Below are 21006 nucleotides of genomic sequence, written 5' to 3'. Positions count from 1 at the left end.
TTAGATCACAATATAAGTACCTATTAATTATATTAGTAAATATCATTCTAATCAAATTTATTGTTTGTTAATTACTCTTTATTCGAAATAAATTTCTCTTCATAGGATAGGAAATTTAATATTTCATATAGCAGTTATCAGAGTTGAGACTCACAATAACAGTTATAAATTTACTTTTAATTAGTTTTAAAAATTATTTTATCTTTATGATGAAATATATATAGTTTCATTAAAACTAAAAAGTTGTGTATTATTTAACTTTGACTAATTGGATATTTCAAAAATACATAAATAAAATTTGGTTATTAATACTTAATGTTATTATAATAAAATGTTATAATAATATTGTTAAGTTAAATTAAATGTAGTAGTCAATTAATGTTATGAATAACAACAATAAATAATTATTAATACAAGACTTCCTTAAATTCATACTTCATAAATTATAGTATTTTTATTATATATAGCATAATATTAATTATATATTATATACTATTAATAATTTGATATATGTTATACATAAATTTATTTTATATATAAATATATGTCACATGTTATGTGTGATATACTTTATAGTTCATATTATACACTATTATACATGTATTATATATAAATATTATAATAAGAAGTGTTCAATTAATTTTGTTTTTAATAAGAATATATTCATATTTTTTAATCAAAGAACTATTTTTTTGGTTAAAACTTTATAAGCCTAATTTATGAGACATCTATGGGTTCTTACCTTGCTAATAACAAATTTTATTTGATCAGTATGTTATAGTTAGTTTCAGTTATATTACTTATTTGTAACTTATATTATACATTGATGTCATAGACGAGCATTTTTTAATATCGTCATCGCAATTATCAATTAGATAATTTTTGTTTGAATGAGTTAGAATGAGTCTTCATTGCTTTATATGAATCTAACAACTCTTTAAGAGTTTACGTTTAAGTCCTAGAAATGTTCTCATAATATTTTGAGGTTAAATATTTTAATAGTAATTTTAATCTACATAGTCTGAATAAATTTATTACTCTATCTGCCATATTAATATATATAAAATATATTGTTATGGTAAAAAATTTATTTTCAAATTTTTCTAAATAACTTATTATTGCCTTTATTGATTTTTATTACTTAAATCAATTGATTTTTCAGTCAAAAAAGTAGAATCGTTTAATTTTATTGTTGAAATTAATTTTGCGAAATTCCAAAAAATTAGCCAAGCAAATGCAAACAATACTGAAAAATAAAAAATAAAAAAATTGAAGAAAAAATAAAAAATATTAACATAAACGGAACACTTCTACAGTTTTGAATGTGCTTACAAATTGTTTTATTTATTTAATCTTATTTATTTTTATTTTTGTTTTATTTTTTTCAAATGAAATTAATGCAAATTAATACATTGAATTATAATGTGTTATTTAATTAACAATATTAGGCCAAACGAAAAAGTTTGTTGCTTAAGTTTTTTGAGTTTGCAAAAAAGCTCATATATTAATGAGTACATAAAACGTTCGACTGAATATATTATCAAAGTATATAGAATGTTTAAACAAAAATTGCATTATCAAAACAAAACAAATTGGTTAGGTTATTGGGAATTTCCAATTTGTTGTATAAAAACAAAAGAAGAAATTTTTAGAAAACTCTTAAATGTTATGGGCCAATTGCCAAACCCTTTTTTTTGATCATTTTGATTAAAGAGATACGAAATATTTGCATACAAATTTTTTTTTGTTCGATAAATTTGTATGCTCATTAATAAGAACTTCAAAGCAGAAAAAACATGTAGTGGAATAAAAATTATAATTATAAATTATTAAAAACATATTGGATAGAAATAGAAAGTTTAAACTTGATTGAAACCAGATTTTTGTAAAAAATTATAATAATTAAAAAAGAATTTTAATAATAATAAATTTGTTATTCTTTTTCTCTTTGTTACTAATTTATGCAAATTACCTAAAGGCAAAGAAAGAGCGCGTAGAAGTCTGCATAGCAGAAACCTCTTCTCATCTTCGATACTTCTATGTACGAAATTTGTTTGTATCCGTCTATGAATGATCCATGTGTGTTGTTGTTGTACAATTTTTACTGATTCGACTTCAAGTAGTCACTATTTTTAGCGTTGAGTTAACGCATCTCATAGATTGATCACTGTAGCTGGCGTAACCAGCCGTTTAGATACAAAAAATAAATAGATATAAATTTTATAGATTTGTTTATTATTGGAAGTGAGCACTGAACAGTGAGTAAAAATGCTACATTTTTATTAATTTCAGTTTATATCATTGTTAAATTAGTTTCAATTATTAAAAATGCAAATCTACATTTACTCTTGTTCCAGATAATAAACTTCATTAATTCAATTGCCAAAAAAAAAAATCAAAATAACGTAAACTTAAAAACTTTTATGCTTTAAGGTACGTGTTTTTGGAATGCGGATTTTAGACAATTTAATTATACGGATTTTTATTTTTATTTATTTGTATTTCTCAAAACGATGATAAGCACTAATTGTTTAAGAAATTCAAAACATAAAATTAAAAAAAATTTATACAAAAACTTATTTTAATATCTATATTGATAATAATTAAATATTTATCATTTGATTGAATAGCAGGGTAATATATTTTTATGATATTAATTATAATTTTTTATTTTATTTTATTATATTGATAAAACTTATATTGATAATAATGAAATATTTATCAGTTGATTAAATAACAGGGTTAAGTATTTTATTATAACAAATTTTTATTATAAATAATTTATAACAAATATGTTATTATGTGTTATTGTTATACACATAAAGTTTTTTAAAATTTTTAAAATATTTTTAAAATATAATGATATAATAATAGTATAACTATATTAAAAAAATTTTAAATTTGTTTATTTTATTTATTGAATTAATTACTTGATTTGTTTTTTCATTTTATTGCTGTATTCTTAAATATTTTTAATTTATTTTTTTAATAAATCAACTACTCAATGCTATATAAAAAAAAATCTGTGGTCAATTATTGTTTAGTCTGCTAAAGTGATAAACAATAATCCAGTCAAGGCGTAGAGAGGGGTTATGAAGAAACCACGCAGTTATTAGAGAGTAAAAGTGCTCAAGTGCACTGACTCAACTAGCTTCAACATAATAATTAAGTACATTTTCAAGAAACTGTATTCATAGAGTATCTTTCTTTAATAATATTCTACTGTTATTATTATTAGAAACGACAATCGTACATCAGAACCTATGATCTTTATTATGCTATCATTAAAGGTAGTTTTTTAAGTCAGTATAATAATGTAAAGCCGGTATAATGTAAAGCTATTGATATAATTAATTTAATACTCCAGACTAATTTAAGTTCAATGCCTTGCAATCGCAATGCATTAGAATTTCATAGAATCTACATATATCAGAGTTCTTTTATCTCATTTATGAAAGGTGATAACTATTATTATAATTATTGTGACAATTTTTTTAAATGGTCTATATTGCGTTAACGATAGTTGTCTTAACTGACAACTATACGTACCTCAATTGACAACTATAGTTAGAACTCAGACCAGTAACACTAAGAATGCTTTTATTTTTTTGCATGTGTTATGTGTAGCCAGGAGTAGGTCCACGATATGTTTAAACATTTGCTATTCAGTTTTGTGGTTTGATCTTAGGAACAATATATGTACATATTTTGAGATGGTGGTATTGGTTCAGAGACCTGATGAAGATTTTAATATCCTGTCTTTTCAATGTAAATATAGTTTTGGATGTGTTGATGATTTCCTTAAACTGTTGTTACCCGTCACAATTTATCAATTGTATTCCTGATGATGTACATGTTTCTAAGTGCTGTTATACTCGGGCATGTGGATGTTCTGTAAAATGTGATGGTGTTTTCGATTGGTAAATCTGTATTCAGTCTATATTTACTTTCTATCTGTAAATTTTGGTTACCCAAACAAACATTTTTGTGATAGTGTTAGTAGACAATTATATTTTTCATAAGTACATATATCAAATCAAACAGTTGTTAAGTTCAAGGTAATCTTGCTACTCTTGTAAAATGTCTAGTGTCTTATAAATTAATCTCAAGTGTTATAGATTTCGCTCAAGATTTATCAATCAAAAATGAAAACTGTACTAATAATGAATATAGATTGAAGAAGTTATCAAAACACCATAACAATAAATATTAGTGTTTCACTGTAGAATATCATAGAATATTCGGTAGAAATGGGCGCTTTTTTATAACCAGAGCCTGTATTACTTATATCAGCTGATGTTGGATTGAAAATGACATCAGCATTCCATAAAGTTAAATTGCTATTTAATTACGGCATATCATTTAATTGCTCTATGTCATCATCATTACAATTATTAAAAAACCAACATTTGATTGACAAAATTTTTTTTCGTTGTGTTCAATAATAAAATGTCAACATATCGAATTTCTTCTAAAAACCAAATATTTTCAGCAATTTCAGTTATTTTTAATTTCAACATGGTTTATAAAATAATTAATTAAGCTACTTAAATAATTTTGAAACAAATCAACAGAACAAAAATATTCATATAATAGGCTTAGGCTTAAAATCAAAGAAAAGTCGTTTGAGAATTCAAAACAAAGGAAGCAATTATTAATATAAAAATATTTTTATATTATTAATAATGTCAACACGTCAAATTCTGCCGCCAAATTCAATGTATCTGAGCTACTGTTTTTCGACATTCAAATCCATATGAACTCATAAGTTCTGGGAAGGTGCGATAAACTCACATTAATTAACGAGTATTCGGCCAACAATTTTTCAGTTATTTGTTAACTCAATAAATTTAATTTAGTAATTTTTATTTGAGAACTTAAAAACAAAATTTTATATTAGAAATCCGGTGCGGTGTTTTCTTTTAATATTTATTTTATTATAATTATTTTATTGTTTATTAAATAATAATTCGCAGATGCTGGCACGGCAACGCGGTGACTATTCTAATGTCCCAGACGAGTTGTAAATTAATTGTGACTTAGAATTTTTCACTTAATTTTATGTTTTTTTAATTTTTCTATTCTTTTTTTTTTTGTTTTTTTTTGTTGTTTTTGACAAATTACTTAATAACTTTTGTTGGCCAGCAGTTAAGTTATTAATTGATTTACAAGCATAAGGAAGCGACAAAACTCAACTGGTTTTTCGATGAATTTTTCAAATAATTTAATTTGCGAAAAATTCTGTTTTATTTTAGCAACTAAACATGTTTTTTTTGTGTTTTGTGGTGTTGTGTTTCTTTTAGATACAGATACAGAATCCAACAAACAAGTGTCGAGTCCCAAGTGTCATAGTGCCAAATTGAAAATAACTGTTGTTGAAACCATCCATCATTTTGACGCGTTTTTCTTATTGACGTGTTTCTTTTCATTTAACAAAAACTAAAAAATGTTTTCAGAGTAGTTTTTGTTTTTTGATTTTTTTGTTTCTAGAGATTCGATGTTTTAAATTGTACAACATTTCGGTATTCACTTTAAAATGGCTTTAAGTCGTGTTAAGTCTTAAAGCAACTTGGTAAGTTGGTAAGTTGGTAACTTGGCAACTTTTGCTTCTTGTTGCACATGTCTGGTTTAGTGTCTGGGTCGTCATCGTCATTTAGTAACTCACATGTCCAATGACTGTTGCAAAATCTATTTAATAAACTTAAGCGTGATTGACTAGACTTAGGCCGATTTATATGGTAACTGCACGAAAGAAGAACACCAACAAAAAATATTGTGTCATCATCAGTTAAGACACGCGTACAACCTACTCGTACGAATATCTGTAGTTGGTCCGAAAATGACGTTTAACGCAGTCATGTACAAATGTTTAGCAAATATCGGTTGACAGTATTTATGGCAATTATTCAGATAGTTTCTAGCTATCAATTTCATCTCAATACATTAGTTACTTTCAGCACTTTACTAGCGTGTGCATTGCTAAGTGATGACAGTCTATTATGTGTGAAGTGGTTTTCATTATCTGGTTCTTTGATTTTTACTGAATGCTTAATTATAGTATTTAATGATAATTTTTTTTTTTTTTTGTTAAATGAAACTGCCTTTTTTATTCAAATTTTTGCAAAGTATAAAGTTAACTAATAAATATTAATAAGTAAATTTGTTAACTCTGACTTTGATAAAATTTAAAAGAATTGAAAGAAATCAACAAAAAAAAAACTACAAACTACAAAAACTTGTAGATTAGAAACTCAAACTTATATATTTATACGTACAGTAAATTTTTTGTGTTATGAAAACCTCATATATTTAAACTTTTTAATAACGTATAATCAAATTCTTTTAAATATATCGATAATGTTTCCTCTAAATATTGAAAGTTCCATATAAAATGCATTCGAAGCGTTAAAATAGTCTAGTATTATATTTTAACTTATACAGACAGTGTCAATCAATCAATCCAGTACGTTCCCATGGGAACATTGGGCCATACATACAGACAGTGTACTGTACAATAAAATATAAATACCAATACTGTTCTCTTAAAGTAACAAATATTGTATATAATATGGTATCGAAATAACGAAAGGCCTTAATATTATATCTTTCCTCAGACAGAGAAAGGACTACATAATGATATATATGAAACTACAGATTTTTTGTGATCTGACAAGGAAACAAAAGCTCTCATAGGATCAATGCTCCCCATCTTTAATAGTTCTTTTAAATTTTTGTAATATCAAATTTAGAAAAAAGCTTTAGTATTTATCGAGATAGAGCAGGGCTAAATAAAAATTTACACTAAAAAAACGTTCAGTCTAAAAATCATTAATAACTTAAAAAAAAATACTTTAATTCACACAATAAGTTTTGGTCTAATAAAATTCTTTAAAATTATACATATAATATGCTCTTACATAGAAATGAGTTTCAAATTTAATATTTTTACATATTTCAGATAATTTTTCCAGAAACCTTTATTTTCAACAACAGTTTTGTCAGATTTTTGTAGGTCTATTTTTCGTATATCGATAACCTTTTATTTCGCAAACATATCTTAATGTCAAACTTTCCTTCTATCAATCTTCTTATTTCTGTAATACTCCTTTAAGTAAGTTTCCTTTTACTTATTTCAACAATAGGATATAAATTCTGTAATGTATATAACTAATAATAGAGAAAAATAGTTTCTTTGTTATATATGACTTTAAATAAATTAAATAAAAAATGCAGTCAATATGTGTAATAATGAAAAAGAATTAATTTAAAAAAATTATAGTAAATGTTAAATATATAAAGTATATAAATAATTTAAGGATAATAATAAATACAATAAATGTATATGTCTAAAATCAAAGTAATAATATTAAATTTTAAGAAACCATAATATTACATTTATGTTTAAAAACTATATAAAATATATATATATAAAAAAATTATAATATATAAAAAATTGTAGTATTAAATTTAAATGGAAAAAATTATGCAAGTAATTATATTTAAAAATAATTTATATGGCAATAAATTCTTTGTAATTGTTTAAATAAAAAAAACAAAATAATAATACTAAATTTAAAAAAAATAATATTTGAAAAAACAATGCAAGCAATTATATTTAAGACTAATTAGATATGTTAACAAAAAGAAAAGAAAATATATACATAAATATATATATATTTATTGTTATGATTATTTTTAAATAATAAAAATATGGTATGCATGATAAAATCAAAAATGAATATATTATTAAATTATGGTTTAAAATTTAATTAAAAATAAAACATTTACGTAAAGAAAAAACCTTCTGTTTTATGACATTTTTGTAAAATTTACAAATAAAGTAATAAAATGTGAAATGAATATATAATATGTACAACAAAAAAATATATAAAAAATATTATAACATAAAAATAATAGTTTTATTACATACATAAAACGTAATATAACATAAAAATAATAGTTTTATGTAAATATAAAATAAAATAAAATAAAATAATATAAAGAAACTTATATACGAAAATGGTAAACTTTAACTAAAAAATTACAAATAAAAATGACATTCTTTAGGTTTGATAAAAAAAATTAATAATAAATATAAAAATTAATTAAACAATAAATTTTAAAAAGAAATCATGAAAAGAGCACTATTCCGTTATCAATTTTTAATTTAATGGATTATAATAAAATATTAAATTATTATTATTTAAAAATTTGTCAAGTTAATTCAGGTTTATTATTTTTGTTAAATATTTGTCACGACTTATAGCGTAATAGAAACATAATGAATTTATTAAAAGTAAATAATTATTTACTGAAATAAGAAGTAACCTTAAGGCTAAACTAATATTTTTTCTTACTTTTCTTTACAGTTTTCTAACCAACATCTTTCAGTTGTAAGCACATCAAGAACTTACTAAGCCTTAAGTGAATAAAAACCTTAATAAATAGAATAAATAATAATGTCACGGTGTCGAACCATACTTTTGGGCCTCTTGGCTACAATGCTTTATGCTAATGTGCACGCCGCACAATACTCAGCAAATATGTTCCTCAATGGCCAATACCAGAATGGTATTAAGTCACATCCCGAAACGCATTTCTCCGTGAATCCAGCGTCCAATATATTCCTCGAACACGCAATTATAAGTCGTCAAGCACAAGGCTTCCAAGGCCCTACATATCTGCCACCAAAAGAGTTCCTTAAATGTACCGGCGGACAGACATGCGTGCGCAGAGGTCAATGCCAGAGTGGCTATTTTACGCAACAATTACCAAAGATACAGGTGAGTGGAAAAAAGAAATATTAGAGAAATTAGCAGAGTTAATTTTTGTAATTAAATTATTTTAATTAATTTTATGTGGTCGAATATGAAATTTCATGGCTTAACACAAATTCTGAAATGAAATATTTTCAAAATATTTAATTTCACGAAATGTTAATTATGTTAAACGTGCGCTCAACTGGTTTCGATTTTATTTTTAAATTTTTTTTTAATGCAAACCTTTTTTCTTATGTTCACTTAATGTCTTTCATCTACAAAACAACTCAAAAACAATTACATAATCAGAATGGGTATCGATGGAATTCCCAAAAAAAAGTAAAAATTTCATTTTTTGTTGTTGTTGTTGTTGTGTTTACTGCCTGCCAACAACATTTAGAGATAATTAGATTTTTACTCAAATGAAAGAAAAAGATACTTTTAGTTTTTCTAAAAACTTTTTTTTTTCTGTTCATATTTTTTTTTTTTGATGAATTTAACACCCAATGTCCGGTTTACATTAAATATAAACAAACCACAAAACACAAAAAAAAAAAAAATGAAAATGTGTCTTTTTTCTTTTATATTAAATATTTTTGTATATATTTCGTAATATAAAATTAAAGAAAAGTGAAATATATTAAGTTCATGTTTAATTGCTGAACTGGTTTATGTCAAAACAAAAAATTTATGTAAATTAAAAAGTTTCATTAAAAAAAATGTTGCACATATTTTTTCTTTATATTTTCAACTTTCATTAATTTCTTTGTCTCGCACGAATATGTTGCGTACATGTCACATAAATTGCATATAAAATCACATAATCCTGTAAATCGTTCAGAAAAAATGCAGTCAGTTCACCTGCTTTGAGGCCAGTGTGGCAGTGGGGAGAAAGATCGCAAAACAAAAACAAAAACAAATACAAAATATCTGCACAACTGAAAAGATAATTTTGCACTTTAAATAAATGCTGCAACGAAAGAAGACAGGAAAAATAAAATATCTTCAATATACACTTATAGCATATTATGACTCTTCTTAGTTCAAGATACAACGAATTATTATCTTATGATTCCTTAAAATATAACACTGAAGAAATTTATTTATTTTAGTTATTTTAGATATTAGAAGATATTTGTACTAACAGCATTTCATTAAGTTTACAGATCTGACATTCTAATAGTGCCCTCAGTCATGACTATTTGAAAGTACACCAAGACATATATTTAATTAATAGTATAAAATAAATGATACAGTGTCTAGTTGAAGACATACATATATAAAGAATAAGAAATACATTCTTCCAAAATTTTATTAGTCTAGTTCTGGATATAATAGAAAAAATGCATAGAAGAAATATATCTTTAAAGAGTTTAAATATTAAGAGATTCTGTTATTAGTATTTTACTGCGTGTGCTGAACTGGCTTTGTACTAGTTCCTCACAGTTCCTTAACTTGCACATAGTTTATGTTCAGTAAAGAAATAAATAATAATTCCTTAAAAAATATTATTATTCTAATTGTTAAATATTTATATTAGTATCTATATATTAGTATCTTACTTGTCGTTCCTTCCTGCAGTTGGGTACATAATGAGTACCTATAGGAGTATGGTATATATTTAGTTCATAAAATATGTGTGTGTGTGGTTCACAATGCAGGGTGTAGTTTGAAAGATTCTTAAAAAAGTAAATAAGCATTCTTATAATATTTTGTTACACTAATTGCAAAAAACAACGAAAAAGTCGAGAAGAAGCAGAGAACAATTATTCTTTAAAAGATATTTGGTAGTAAGAAATTCTTGAATTTTGATCTCACCATATTCAAGAATTTAGATTTTTAATAGTTCCCTTGTTATAACTTTTTAAAGGTCCCCACAAAAAGTATATAGTGTAGTTTAATATATAAGTAAAAAGGTATTTAAACATTCTTCGAAGATTTTATTATTAACAGAGCAAAAATAAATTGTGAAAGAAAGGAAATAGTAATACTTATAATGGTAGTATTGTAATAAGTGCACTGCTCTGGCTTTTTAATAGTTCCTCTGAGGCTATCAATTAATTTCCAACGAGGCTGCAAAGTACATATTTTTTTCATCAAAAATGATACATAATGCAGTATGTAGTATAAAGTACTTTAAAAGATATATAAAGATAGTAATGGATCCATTTAATATTAATAGCTCAATATGCATATTGATCAGACCTTTAATGATTTTTTTCTCATTGCTTCCTGAAGGTGCTGTAAAACATGTATTAGTTCGAATTTTGTGCTTTAAAATATATTTTAAAAAAATTATATAGACTTTATATGAAAATAATCAACTAATTCACATTGTGTGCAAAAAATATGTAAATAATAAGGAATCCCTATAATATTAATTTTGAAACAGTTAACTAATACTTTATCACTCCTTGCTGATAGTTCTCTAAACTATGTATAATATTTACTGAAAAGCATAATACGTATAATGAAGATGCCTATGTAGTTTGAAATATATGTATTATATAAAAAATCGTTTGCTTGTTAATCGTATCTAAAAGTGTAATCCTGAAAATAGGATTGCAACGACATCTGTTGCCCTTAAAATTAGTACTATATTAAATATTCTCATTGAGTTGTCAAATAGTTCAAAGGTGCTCAAAACCAATATTTAGCATATCGAATATACATATATTAAATAAAATATAAATATGAATCGCATTCATCAAATATATTAATTATTCTATTGATTATATATAGATTTTCATTTTTTATTAAATTAATACCTATTTTAGTAATATTTACTGAAAAAGAGATCCTGACAACATGATTATCTCATTAGTTGCAATTAATTCGCGTCTAATAATTTTCCAAATATGATTTCCTGATAGTCCTTTGATATATATATTAAATTCATTATTTATTTTATTAAACATAACCTTTGGGGCAAGTTAAAAAATATCCAAAAAATGTCGATTTTCTTTAGCACTAAGTCGTATTTTCTTTTTTTAATTTTTTTGTACCTGATTTTTAAAATTTATTTATTACAATCTTCATTTTGTTTCGAATTTAAAAAAATACAACATGAACTGTTTTAATTTAATTCAAAAATATTTTTTATTTGCATTTTAATGATTTTATGTTTTATTTTTTTAAACAACCTTTTTTGCGTTTTTTTTTTTTTGTAATTTTTCTTATATTTTATTTTATTTATTTTTTTTTATATATTTCATTTTGATGCTTTATTTTGTACCAGTTTTAAAGTGTGCAGCCACTGTTTGCCGCGTAATGACAGAAGCTTCCTATAAACGCAGTAAAAATGCATTTTTATGCTTGACTGCGGACGCTTCATACTTTATGCTTGTGGCAAATTATTTATGCAAACATACTGCATATACATATATGTATAAAAATTTGGCTACTTGTCTTACATATATCTAGTATTTTAAGATTTTTATTGTATGATTTTTTACTTCATACCAAAATCAAGAACAAATAATTTTGAAGAAAAACTTGTACTTGCGGTATGGTAAAGATAAACAACATTCATTCTTGATATTAATGCTGAAATATTTCATAAATTAAGTAGTACAAAAACAAGCACATATATCTTAAAAAAGAGCAAATAAACCGCAGGAAACTTTATTTTGAAACATCTATGTAAAGTAGAATCCATAAAGCCACAAACTCTTCTACAGTAAACAAAGCAAAAGACTTAAGCAACAAACTTTTGTTGGAGATTCTTGCTTGTTCATGTGAGAACAGTTAATACAAAGTGTTCTCAATTTATGTTATCTGGGATGAATTAGACATAAATATCGGTAAATGTAAACATTTTAATGAAATATCATTTTTTTCACTTTTTTTATTTAAGCAAAAGTTTGTGACTAGATTTTAGATCCATTTAAAGATCCACTTAATAATATATGATACTGATAAAAAAATATATGAAAAATAATAAAAAAAATTTGATATTTTAATAAAAAAATTAAATATTTTAAATGGTGACTCTTTTTTGTATTCTTTAAGAATATTTTATTGTCTGCCTAATTAAAAAATTCTTTTCAATAAAATAGTAATAGCTGAATTAGAGTTATATAGCTGAATATATAAAATTTTCTTCCTCAGTTTTTTATTATATTTTATTGAACAGTAAAACTTTTATATAAACGTATGTCTTTTCTGCAATTTCGAAATGATTAATTTTTATTATATTAAATTACACAACTTTTATAAATTTACATATAAAAATTTTACATTCCCATAAACATGTTTATTAATAGAAATATTGTTGTTTGCAAACATTAATGATTTGATTATTTAAGTCAATTATTAACAGATACAAGATATTTTGTAACAATTAAATTAATGTTAGTTAAACACGCTAATACTCTGTTCAGACACAGCTTCATTAAGCAAAAATTTTCATTTAGCCTTCATTAACGCTATGAAAATGAAAATTTTTCCTTTCATACAAAAGTGAATTCGATGTGGGATAATAAATGAATGAAAATAGTTTAATTTATTTGAAATTCAAATGTAATTTTAGTACAACTTAGGGAAATATAAATTTCAAATAAAATAGTAAATCAGATGAGAATAATATGCGAAAATAATTATGACTTTCAGACCAACCAGTTATATTACATATTCATCTCCAGTTATAGTCCGATCTTAACCCCTTTTAATATCTCTAATTCAAATATATTGTTTGAGTACTCATATTATTCAAGTAATTGATTTCAAATCCATGGGAAAAACTAAAAATATTCATACAATTTACATATATTTTTAATTGAAGTACTGAACTATATGTTCATATTATCAAGTGCTAGCAATATTACTAATTTTCTGGGCGCTAAGTCATGTATCCAGCGATGTTCCATAGTGAGCTCTTGTTAGGAGTCTACAAAATATTGGAGTCTTTACTTCAAGATGGTTTTATTAACTATGAAGAGAAAAGAAATATAACAGAAAATAAAAAATAAAAAGTATTCAATAAGGCCGTTTGGTTTGCATTGTTGTATTTTATAGTATTCTTCAACAGCTCTAGTATTATCCAACCCTTTCTGACCCAACTTGATAGCTCTAAATTAAAGAAAGTGTTGGAGAATTTTACTTATTTAAGTAATTTGTTTCCAAATCAATGGAAATACTAAAAATGGTCCAAAAATGTTAAATGCTTGAGTGTGAAATTATAATACATATTACTGTTGTATATGGCTAGAGTTGCTAATAATACTATTGGTATTATTGCTTATAATAGGATGGTTAGTTATTCTAAAAATAACTTCAATATTCTTTATATTGAGTTGCTAATAATAATATTGATATTTTTGCTAATAATTAGTTGGTTATATATGCTAAAAGTAACTCCAATATTCAGTCTAACAGTTTTTCCACCAAGTAGTACTTCTTTTATATTTTCTACTGAGGCAACTAAAGATACTCAAAGAATTTCTCTATAAAGAAATTCACTATTAAATAAATAAATCCATAAAATCATAAAAATTCAATAAATTTAACCGACAATTACATTTGTGACGACAAGTTTAGTTTACAATTAATTTGCATTTAACAAAAAAATGCAATTACCTCATTGATATCTTTTATCTTTGAGACTGTAAAAAATTTTATTAACAGAAATAAACGTCAGCAGTACAAACTGAAAGCTGCGTTAACAAGTACAGCGGTTGTTTTTGTTTTTTTTTGTTTTTGAATTGTTGCTAAATTATGTAAATTTATTTTGGAAGAACTAAAATAGCAGCAGAAAACATGATTTGAAAATGTGTTTTACTAAATTTAAAAATTGTCTTACAAAAATAATTTTTTCTTGATTTTTTATGTAGTTGCAAAACAATTTTTTTTTTCTATACGAGCCAATGAAGTATTTAATTAAATAACTAAGATGAGTTTTTAAGTTAGTTTGAATTAAAAATAAGTAGAAACCTGCCTGCTGCTGCCACTGCTGTTAAACACCCAAGGAGTTAATGTTTTGGATTGTAGTTGTCCGCCACAACTACCACAAATTTGACCCATTGACCATTTGTGTATATCTCGGTTACCATGTGTTTTCCAAAATATTTAGTGGAAAAAAAGAACGAAATTAAAAACGAAAAATTGCATGCCAAGCTCAAAATATCAAAAGTTATTTTATTTTCATTTGCTAAGAAAAAAAAACAGAATGAGAAAAAAATCAAATCTACAAAAAGGCAAATCTGCACATCTCAAGAAATTAGGTTCAGTCTAAGATGGCTTCATTTGAAGCGCTTATATACGCAATCTTGGATATATGCCACACAGCTAAATCACATAGGCAACCAACGGTAGACCATAAATCCATAAACATACAAAACATTCCCACTTATCATTTTAATAGTTTTTTCCTCAACAAAATGTAGCCAACGCAATTTATTCGAAGTCCGTAAGGAGTTTTCTTGCATTGCAACTCGTTTTCTCGTGCATTTAAAATGATACTTCGAGGCACAAAACTAATAAGACGTCAAACTGATAACTCTTAAATTATAGCTTTTAATACTTTTTACTTCGGTAATACTTAATTTTAATAACATGAGAAGATTTGATTTTCATTACACACATTTAATTAAATATTTGAATAATGTTTGTTACTCAATTGTCCTCTGGAACGTGTTTCAAACGCAGAATAGTTTCATATTTCAAGTTAAGATTTGATGAGAAAAAAATATTTTTTTAATACTATTACTAGTTTCATATATGGTAATAATCTTTATATATTATAAACATAAAAATACATTAATCTATTAGTCATAAAATAATTGTACATTTATATTAATAAACCAAGTGGTTCAATGTAAATTAAGCGCTTTACTGAAATCTAATGGATATCGGAAGAATTAGAACTAAATTAACTCTGGCGAAATACTGTAGGGAGCAATTGTTAGGTGGCGTTAAGAGTTTTGTGTACTTATGGCGTTTTTGATTAGTAAATTTGGATTTAATCTAGATTTACTTCAGATCTGTCAAATTTTGTTGTCAGATCTGAAGGATAGAGTTCCTTTACTTAGACCGTAGGAAGGTTCTGAGCCTAACATTAGTGAAGCCGCGCTTATTGCAGGTTTGTTTGATATTTCATTGCCTTGGACTTCATCATGCTACGGAATCCATACACGTGATTGTTCCAACTAAGTATGATCAGCTTGCCAATGCACTCTCATACCAGTTTGGATGTCACCTGGTAGAATATGAGTGCCATTATAATTGCCTGGCTACCTACAGTATTCCTCAGTTCTGGTAGTTGCGTTCAAAGTTAAAACTGGCGCATCTATCTATCCCCTTGAAAGAAGTTTACATTGTTTCCTAGTGATTCCGAGTATCTTTTGTCTGATTCATATATTTCAGCTTCAGCTCTGGTGAGGGAGGGAGCCGTCTGCGTACCATGTTAGAATATTAGAATGTTTTTTATAACTACATAAATCGATTAAAATCACATTTTATTTGCATATAAAACAGCTATTGGTTTCAGAGTAATTTTGCTGCTCCCGCAAAATATCTAGAATGTTATAAATTAATTTTGAGTGTTATACATTAATCTCGAGTGTCATACATTAATTTCGAATGTTATACAGATTTACCAATAGAAAATGGAAATTGCATTAAAAGTGAATCTTGATTATAAAAGTCACCCCAGATTTACCAACCGAAGAGGCTATTAGTGATACTATAAATGGGTTTGAAGTATATTTTACCTAGTATTTTTAGTTCTGCATATAAAAGAAACTTGTACACGCAAAATAATAGATCTGACAACCAAAAAAGGTAATTTTATTTTCTTGAAGAAAACATTAGTGTTATTTGCAAATTGTTGTTAATTTTCTAAGATGTGTCCATAAGTCATAAGTAATAATAAGATAAAAGTAATAGAATACTAACAGAAAGCAATATGTTCCCATATTCTGGTTTATCTTATAAAGTTTATATATACCATCGTATTTCCATAAGTCATAAATAATAATAAGATAAAAGTAATAGAATACTAACAGAAAGTAATATGTTCCCATATTCTGGTTTATCTTATAAGGTTTATATATACCATCGTATTTCTTTTTATTACTTAGTATAGTTCCTGGTACTTGCAGTCTCAAAAAAATAATTATTTACGAATAATTAAATACAAGAATTATTTCCAAGACCACTGATGATGGGTATTTGACAATACTCGAAATAGCGGTTTGGTCAGCCAAAAATGCAATTAATTAAAATAATATAAAATGAATTTTTGTTGTTGTAGTTCACTACTCTTCGAAAAAACCTCTTTAATTACAGTTTATAAAACTGAATTTTTAATAGATTGCATCCCATAACATTGTAACTTCTAGATGAATATCTAACTTTGTATTTTTGGTCATCTTTTAAAAGGCTCTCTTCACTTGGTGTTACTCGTATCTAGAATCAGATACTGCTTTGAAAACATTTTATATATAATTAGTTTAGTTCTTATTTTTTCAGTTTTATTTTGATTTAAAATTAAATTAAAATTCTACTAAGAACTTAATTTTAATAGTACAAGTAACAATCTTATGCATCAGAGATACAAAAGCCACTAGTAGAAGCTTTAACTGCTTTAACATTTCAAAGTGAATATCTTATAAATAAATCAAGACTTGATTGCTATGAATTAATGTTTCATTTTTTTATGGAAATATATTATTTGTTATTTTTATGATTAGTATAATAATACATAAAAGAACTTCCTTCACATTTACTAAATATTTGCTTATCATTAAAGATACACATAAATTAGCTTATTTAATTAACACTTTCGTGAGAATTTCAGTTGTTGATTCAGACACAAAACCCAAATTGATTTATGTGAGCAAAAGCATTGCAGTTCAGAGCAAAAATGTACGTAATAATTTTTTTTAGATTTAATATTATACAATAATATCATAATATAGATAGTATTGTATGTGGTTTATATCATATTAACAAACAAATAAAAATAAAAATAAGAAATTTGAATTTAATATTAATTTTATTGAAATGCGTATCTGTATCTCATCAACTGTATTCCTCATACAGTGGTTTTTATGCTCACCTCAAAGTGATTTAAGGAAAAATATCGTTAAATTATTTTTATCAAGCTATTAATATTTTTATATCTTTAATAAATTTTAATTTAACTGTGCTTTTAATTTATGTCGATTTTAAATTGCTACCAGGTGATCTGTGGGTGTTTATAGTACTTGAGAAAAAAAACTATGTCTAGCATGTTTTCTTAGAAGTCTTGCAAAATATGGTTTCCCATCAAAGATTTCCATTGGAAATTATAGCAAAACTTGAACTATTTAATATCTCAAAATATCAATAAATTTTCGTAGGCGTTTATGAGTAGCCACAAATTTACGCTTCATCGGTAGGTGTTATTTGTTTTAAAATAATTTTATTTACTTACTCATAGTGCCAAAAGTGGTAACTTGTTCCGACCAACAACTGCAGAAAAAAAACAAAGAAAAAAGTATTTATGAGTATTAGATATAGTGGAGTATATAATGATATATAGCATTTTTTAATATATTTTTCTTTATCGCTATCATATTTTTATTACATTAAATTATTTATATACATATATTATATGTGCATAAAAAAGAAATATGAATATATAATCATGTTTTATGTACATTAAGATATTTGTAAGATTCATTTATATTCATCTTTAGATGAAGTAGGTGGAGAGTTTTAAGATCTGAAGAATAAAATTTTTGATTGATTTTGTGTGAGATGTAGGTACATGAGCAGTATATGGAATAAAAAGTTACAAAAAGGTATCTACTTAACATATATTTAAATTCCTAAGATTTATTCTGTTAATATATATTTTTTTCATTTTTAATAAACAGAAAATAATTTTATTTTTTATTTTTATTTATATTTTTAATTATACAACAAGAATTATTCACAACTAATATATAAAATACATAAAGAACTAGTAGTCATACTTAAGTCATACTTAAGTTCTCCAATATTAACTAATATTAAATATTAGAAAGTATTTGTAATAAAATGTGTTCTTTTTATTTTCGATCTACTACTACTATTAAAAACTATTAAAATTAGTTTTAAAAAGAAAAATATTTTTACTCACAAATAGGTCTTGAATTTTAAGAATAATAAAAAATAATAAAAAGAATAAAAAAATATGGTTTTCGTAGGTTTTACACAAAATGTCTAAATTCGTTTTAATGTTCCCATTAAAAATCTTTAGTTTTTCTAAAAATATTTTAATATTAACCTAAACTGCTATTGATAGTATTAATTCGATAATTAAAATTAATTTTTAAATATTTAATTTAATATAAATATATTATTTCGTTTATATATATTTATTAAATATTTGAAAGATCAGACCTTTTTTTAAAGAATTATTTGAATAAATTTCAATCATATGATTTATTGCTCCATACAACATCTATCTGAATAACAGATTAGTGATCAAATTTTCATTTCTAGTGCACTTTATATTTCTTTTCTACTATAACTGCATATTTTTTACTTATATTTAAACTATATTTTCAATTTTTTAATTTTATTAACAGTTAACTAATAGGATATAAAAAGTTTTGTGCTGTTTATAATTTTGAAAGAATTACAATTCTTCTGTACTTTAAATACAGTGACATGTATATATAATACTTCGTGCACCTTGGAGTGGAATTATTTAATATATGGATTCATTTGGATTAAGTGGATTAAATAGAATTGGATTAGAAATTTATTTTAGGCGCAGTTTTACGTATGCATCAAGTACAATAAAATATTCTTCCACATTATGTGGTACGAAGTTAAACCTTTTAAATGAATTCGATATTAGGGAAATTAATTTTTTTTTTTTCAAACGATAATTCTTGTATACTTTAAAATCCGTGTTCTATATATAGAAAAATTCAAGTGACATATATTCGGGGTTTTTAATACATGGATCAAATGGATTAACAGAAATTTAAAATATTTACATGAATTATCATGGTGTAAATTTAAGTTCAGACGGACTTTTACGTATGCCTTCTAATGCCTTATAAATTTGTACTTTTTAAATGAATTCAATAGTGGAAAAATAAACTTTTTGAAATTTTTTTGTTTTGTAACAAGAAAGAAACAAATACTACATTATCTAACTTAGTTGGAAAGTAGAGATAAACCAATTGTAGCACTCTTTTTTTTTCGTTCTAATTGCTCTTATCACTGAAGTGAGAACACTGTGTTCTCAACATACGTATCAAGATAATGCGCTGATAGACGTCCCATTGGAATTCTAAATAATTTCCGCTGGTACCATTCGAATTTACGTGTTTAGCATAATTTTTCAGTTGGTAGGGAACGACTTGGGGATCTTTGGGTCACAGCACGGTTGCCACTTATGGTACTTTAGTACCAAAATTGGTACTTTTTTTTTTTCTTTTTCGTTTGGTACTCACGTTCAAAAAATGGTACATTTTTGACGACCTAACTTTATTGTGGATATTTCCAATTAATTTTTTTTATAAATGCAACTTTGCACTATTTTATATTTTGTTTATTTATAACACTATGAAAAACACAGAACGAGAAAACAAAAGGGTCCAAAAAAATTTTGGACCTTTTTTTACAGAAATAGTACCTTTTTAAACCAATTTTGGTACAGAAAAAAATTTTCAAGTGGCAACCGTGGGTCACAGTACCGGGTTGCAAAACGCAATTCCACGCGTAAGTTTATGATTTTGCATTATTTATTCTATTTAAGCATTTAATCAAAGTTAGAGTCCATACTTTTAATTTCATTGAGTGGAAATTGAGTGAAAGAAAATGTTTTCAATATTAATTCTTCTTTAGTTTAAATTGATACACTATATCTAATACAGTATTGAGTGCATTGCTGTTTTGCCCTACTTTATAATCTCAAATTTGGTCAAACGCAGTTATTATGGAAATAAAACTCGGCATTTTCTTCTGAACTTTTAAGATTCTCATAGTCTGATTTTAATTATCAGCATTATTTTTAGTCAAAGGTGGAATTTATCTACACCGTAAATCTTTTCATTGGCTACTTTTAATTAATAGTATAATTCCTATATATGAAAAGTACAGTATATTGACAGTGTTAGACTTTTACATAGTAAGTTACTCAAAAAAAAAAATACATCCTTTAAACAATTTCAATTTAAACAGATTAAACTGCTTAATTTAATTTTTTTTCCAATCCATATTATATATATGTTATTAAGATGATTTTATGTTATTTAATTTTGCT

General features: G+C 24.8%; 2 protein-coding genes across 2 annotated transcripts in view; both read left to right on the top strand.

The window, feature by feature from the left end:
- The window catches only part of LOC119674910, a 319348-nt gene that overhangs the window by 211286 nt on the left and 87056 nt on the right, over positions 1–21006 (top strand). The window lies entirely within an intron of this gene.
- The window catches only part of LOC119677977 (inactive serine protease scarface), a 58373-nt gene that overhangs the window by 2839 nt on the left and 34528 nt on the right, over positions 1–21006 (top strand). The window contains exon 2 of the mRNA XM_038089578.1: positions 8370–8783. Coding sequence (XP_037945506.1) covers positions 8460–8783 — 324 coding nt within the window. The 5' untranslated portion in view covers positions 8370–8459. The remainder of the gene's footprint in view (positions 1–8369; positions 8784–21006) is intronic.

This window comes from Teleopsis dalmanni, chromosome 2 (genome assembly GCF_002237135.1).
Source record: "Teleopsis dalmanni isolate 2A chromosome 2, ASM223713v2, whole genome shotgun sequence".
In the NCBI taxonomy this organism is placed as follows: domain Eukaryota; kingdom Metazoa; phylum Arthropoda; class Insecta; order Diptera; family Diopsidae; genus Teleopsis; species Teleopsis dalmanni.
This window is presented reverse-complemented; position numbering and strand designations above follow the sequence as displayed.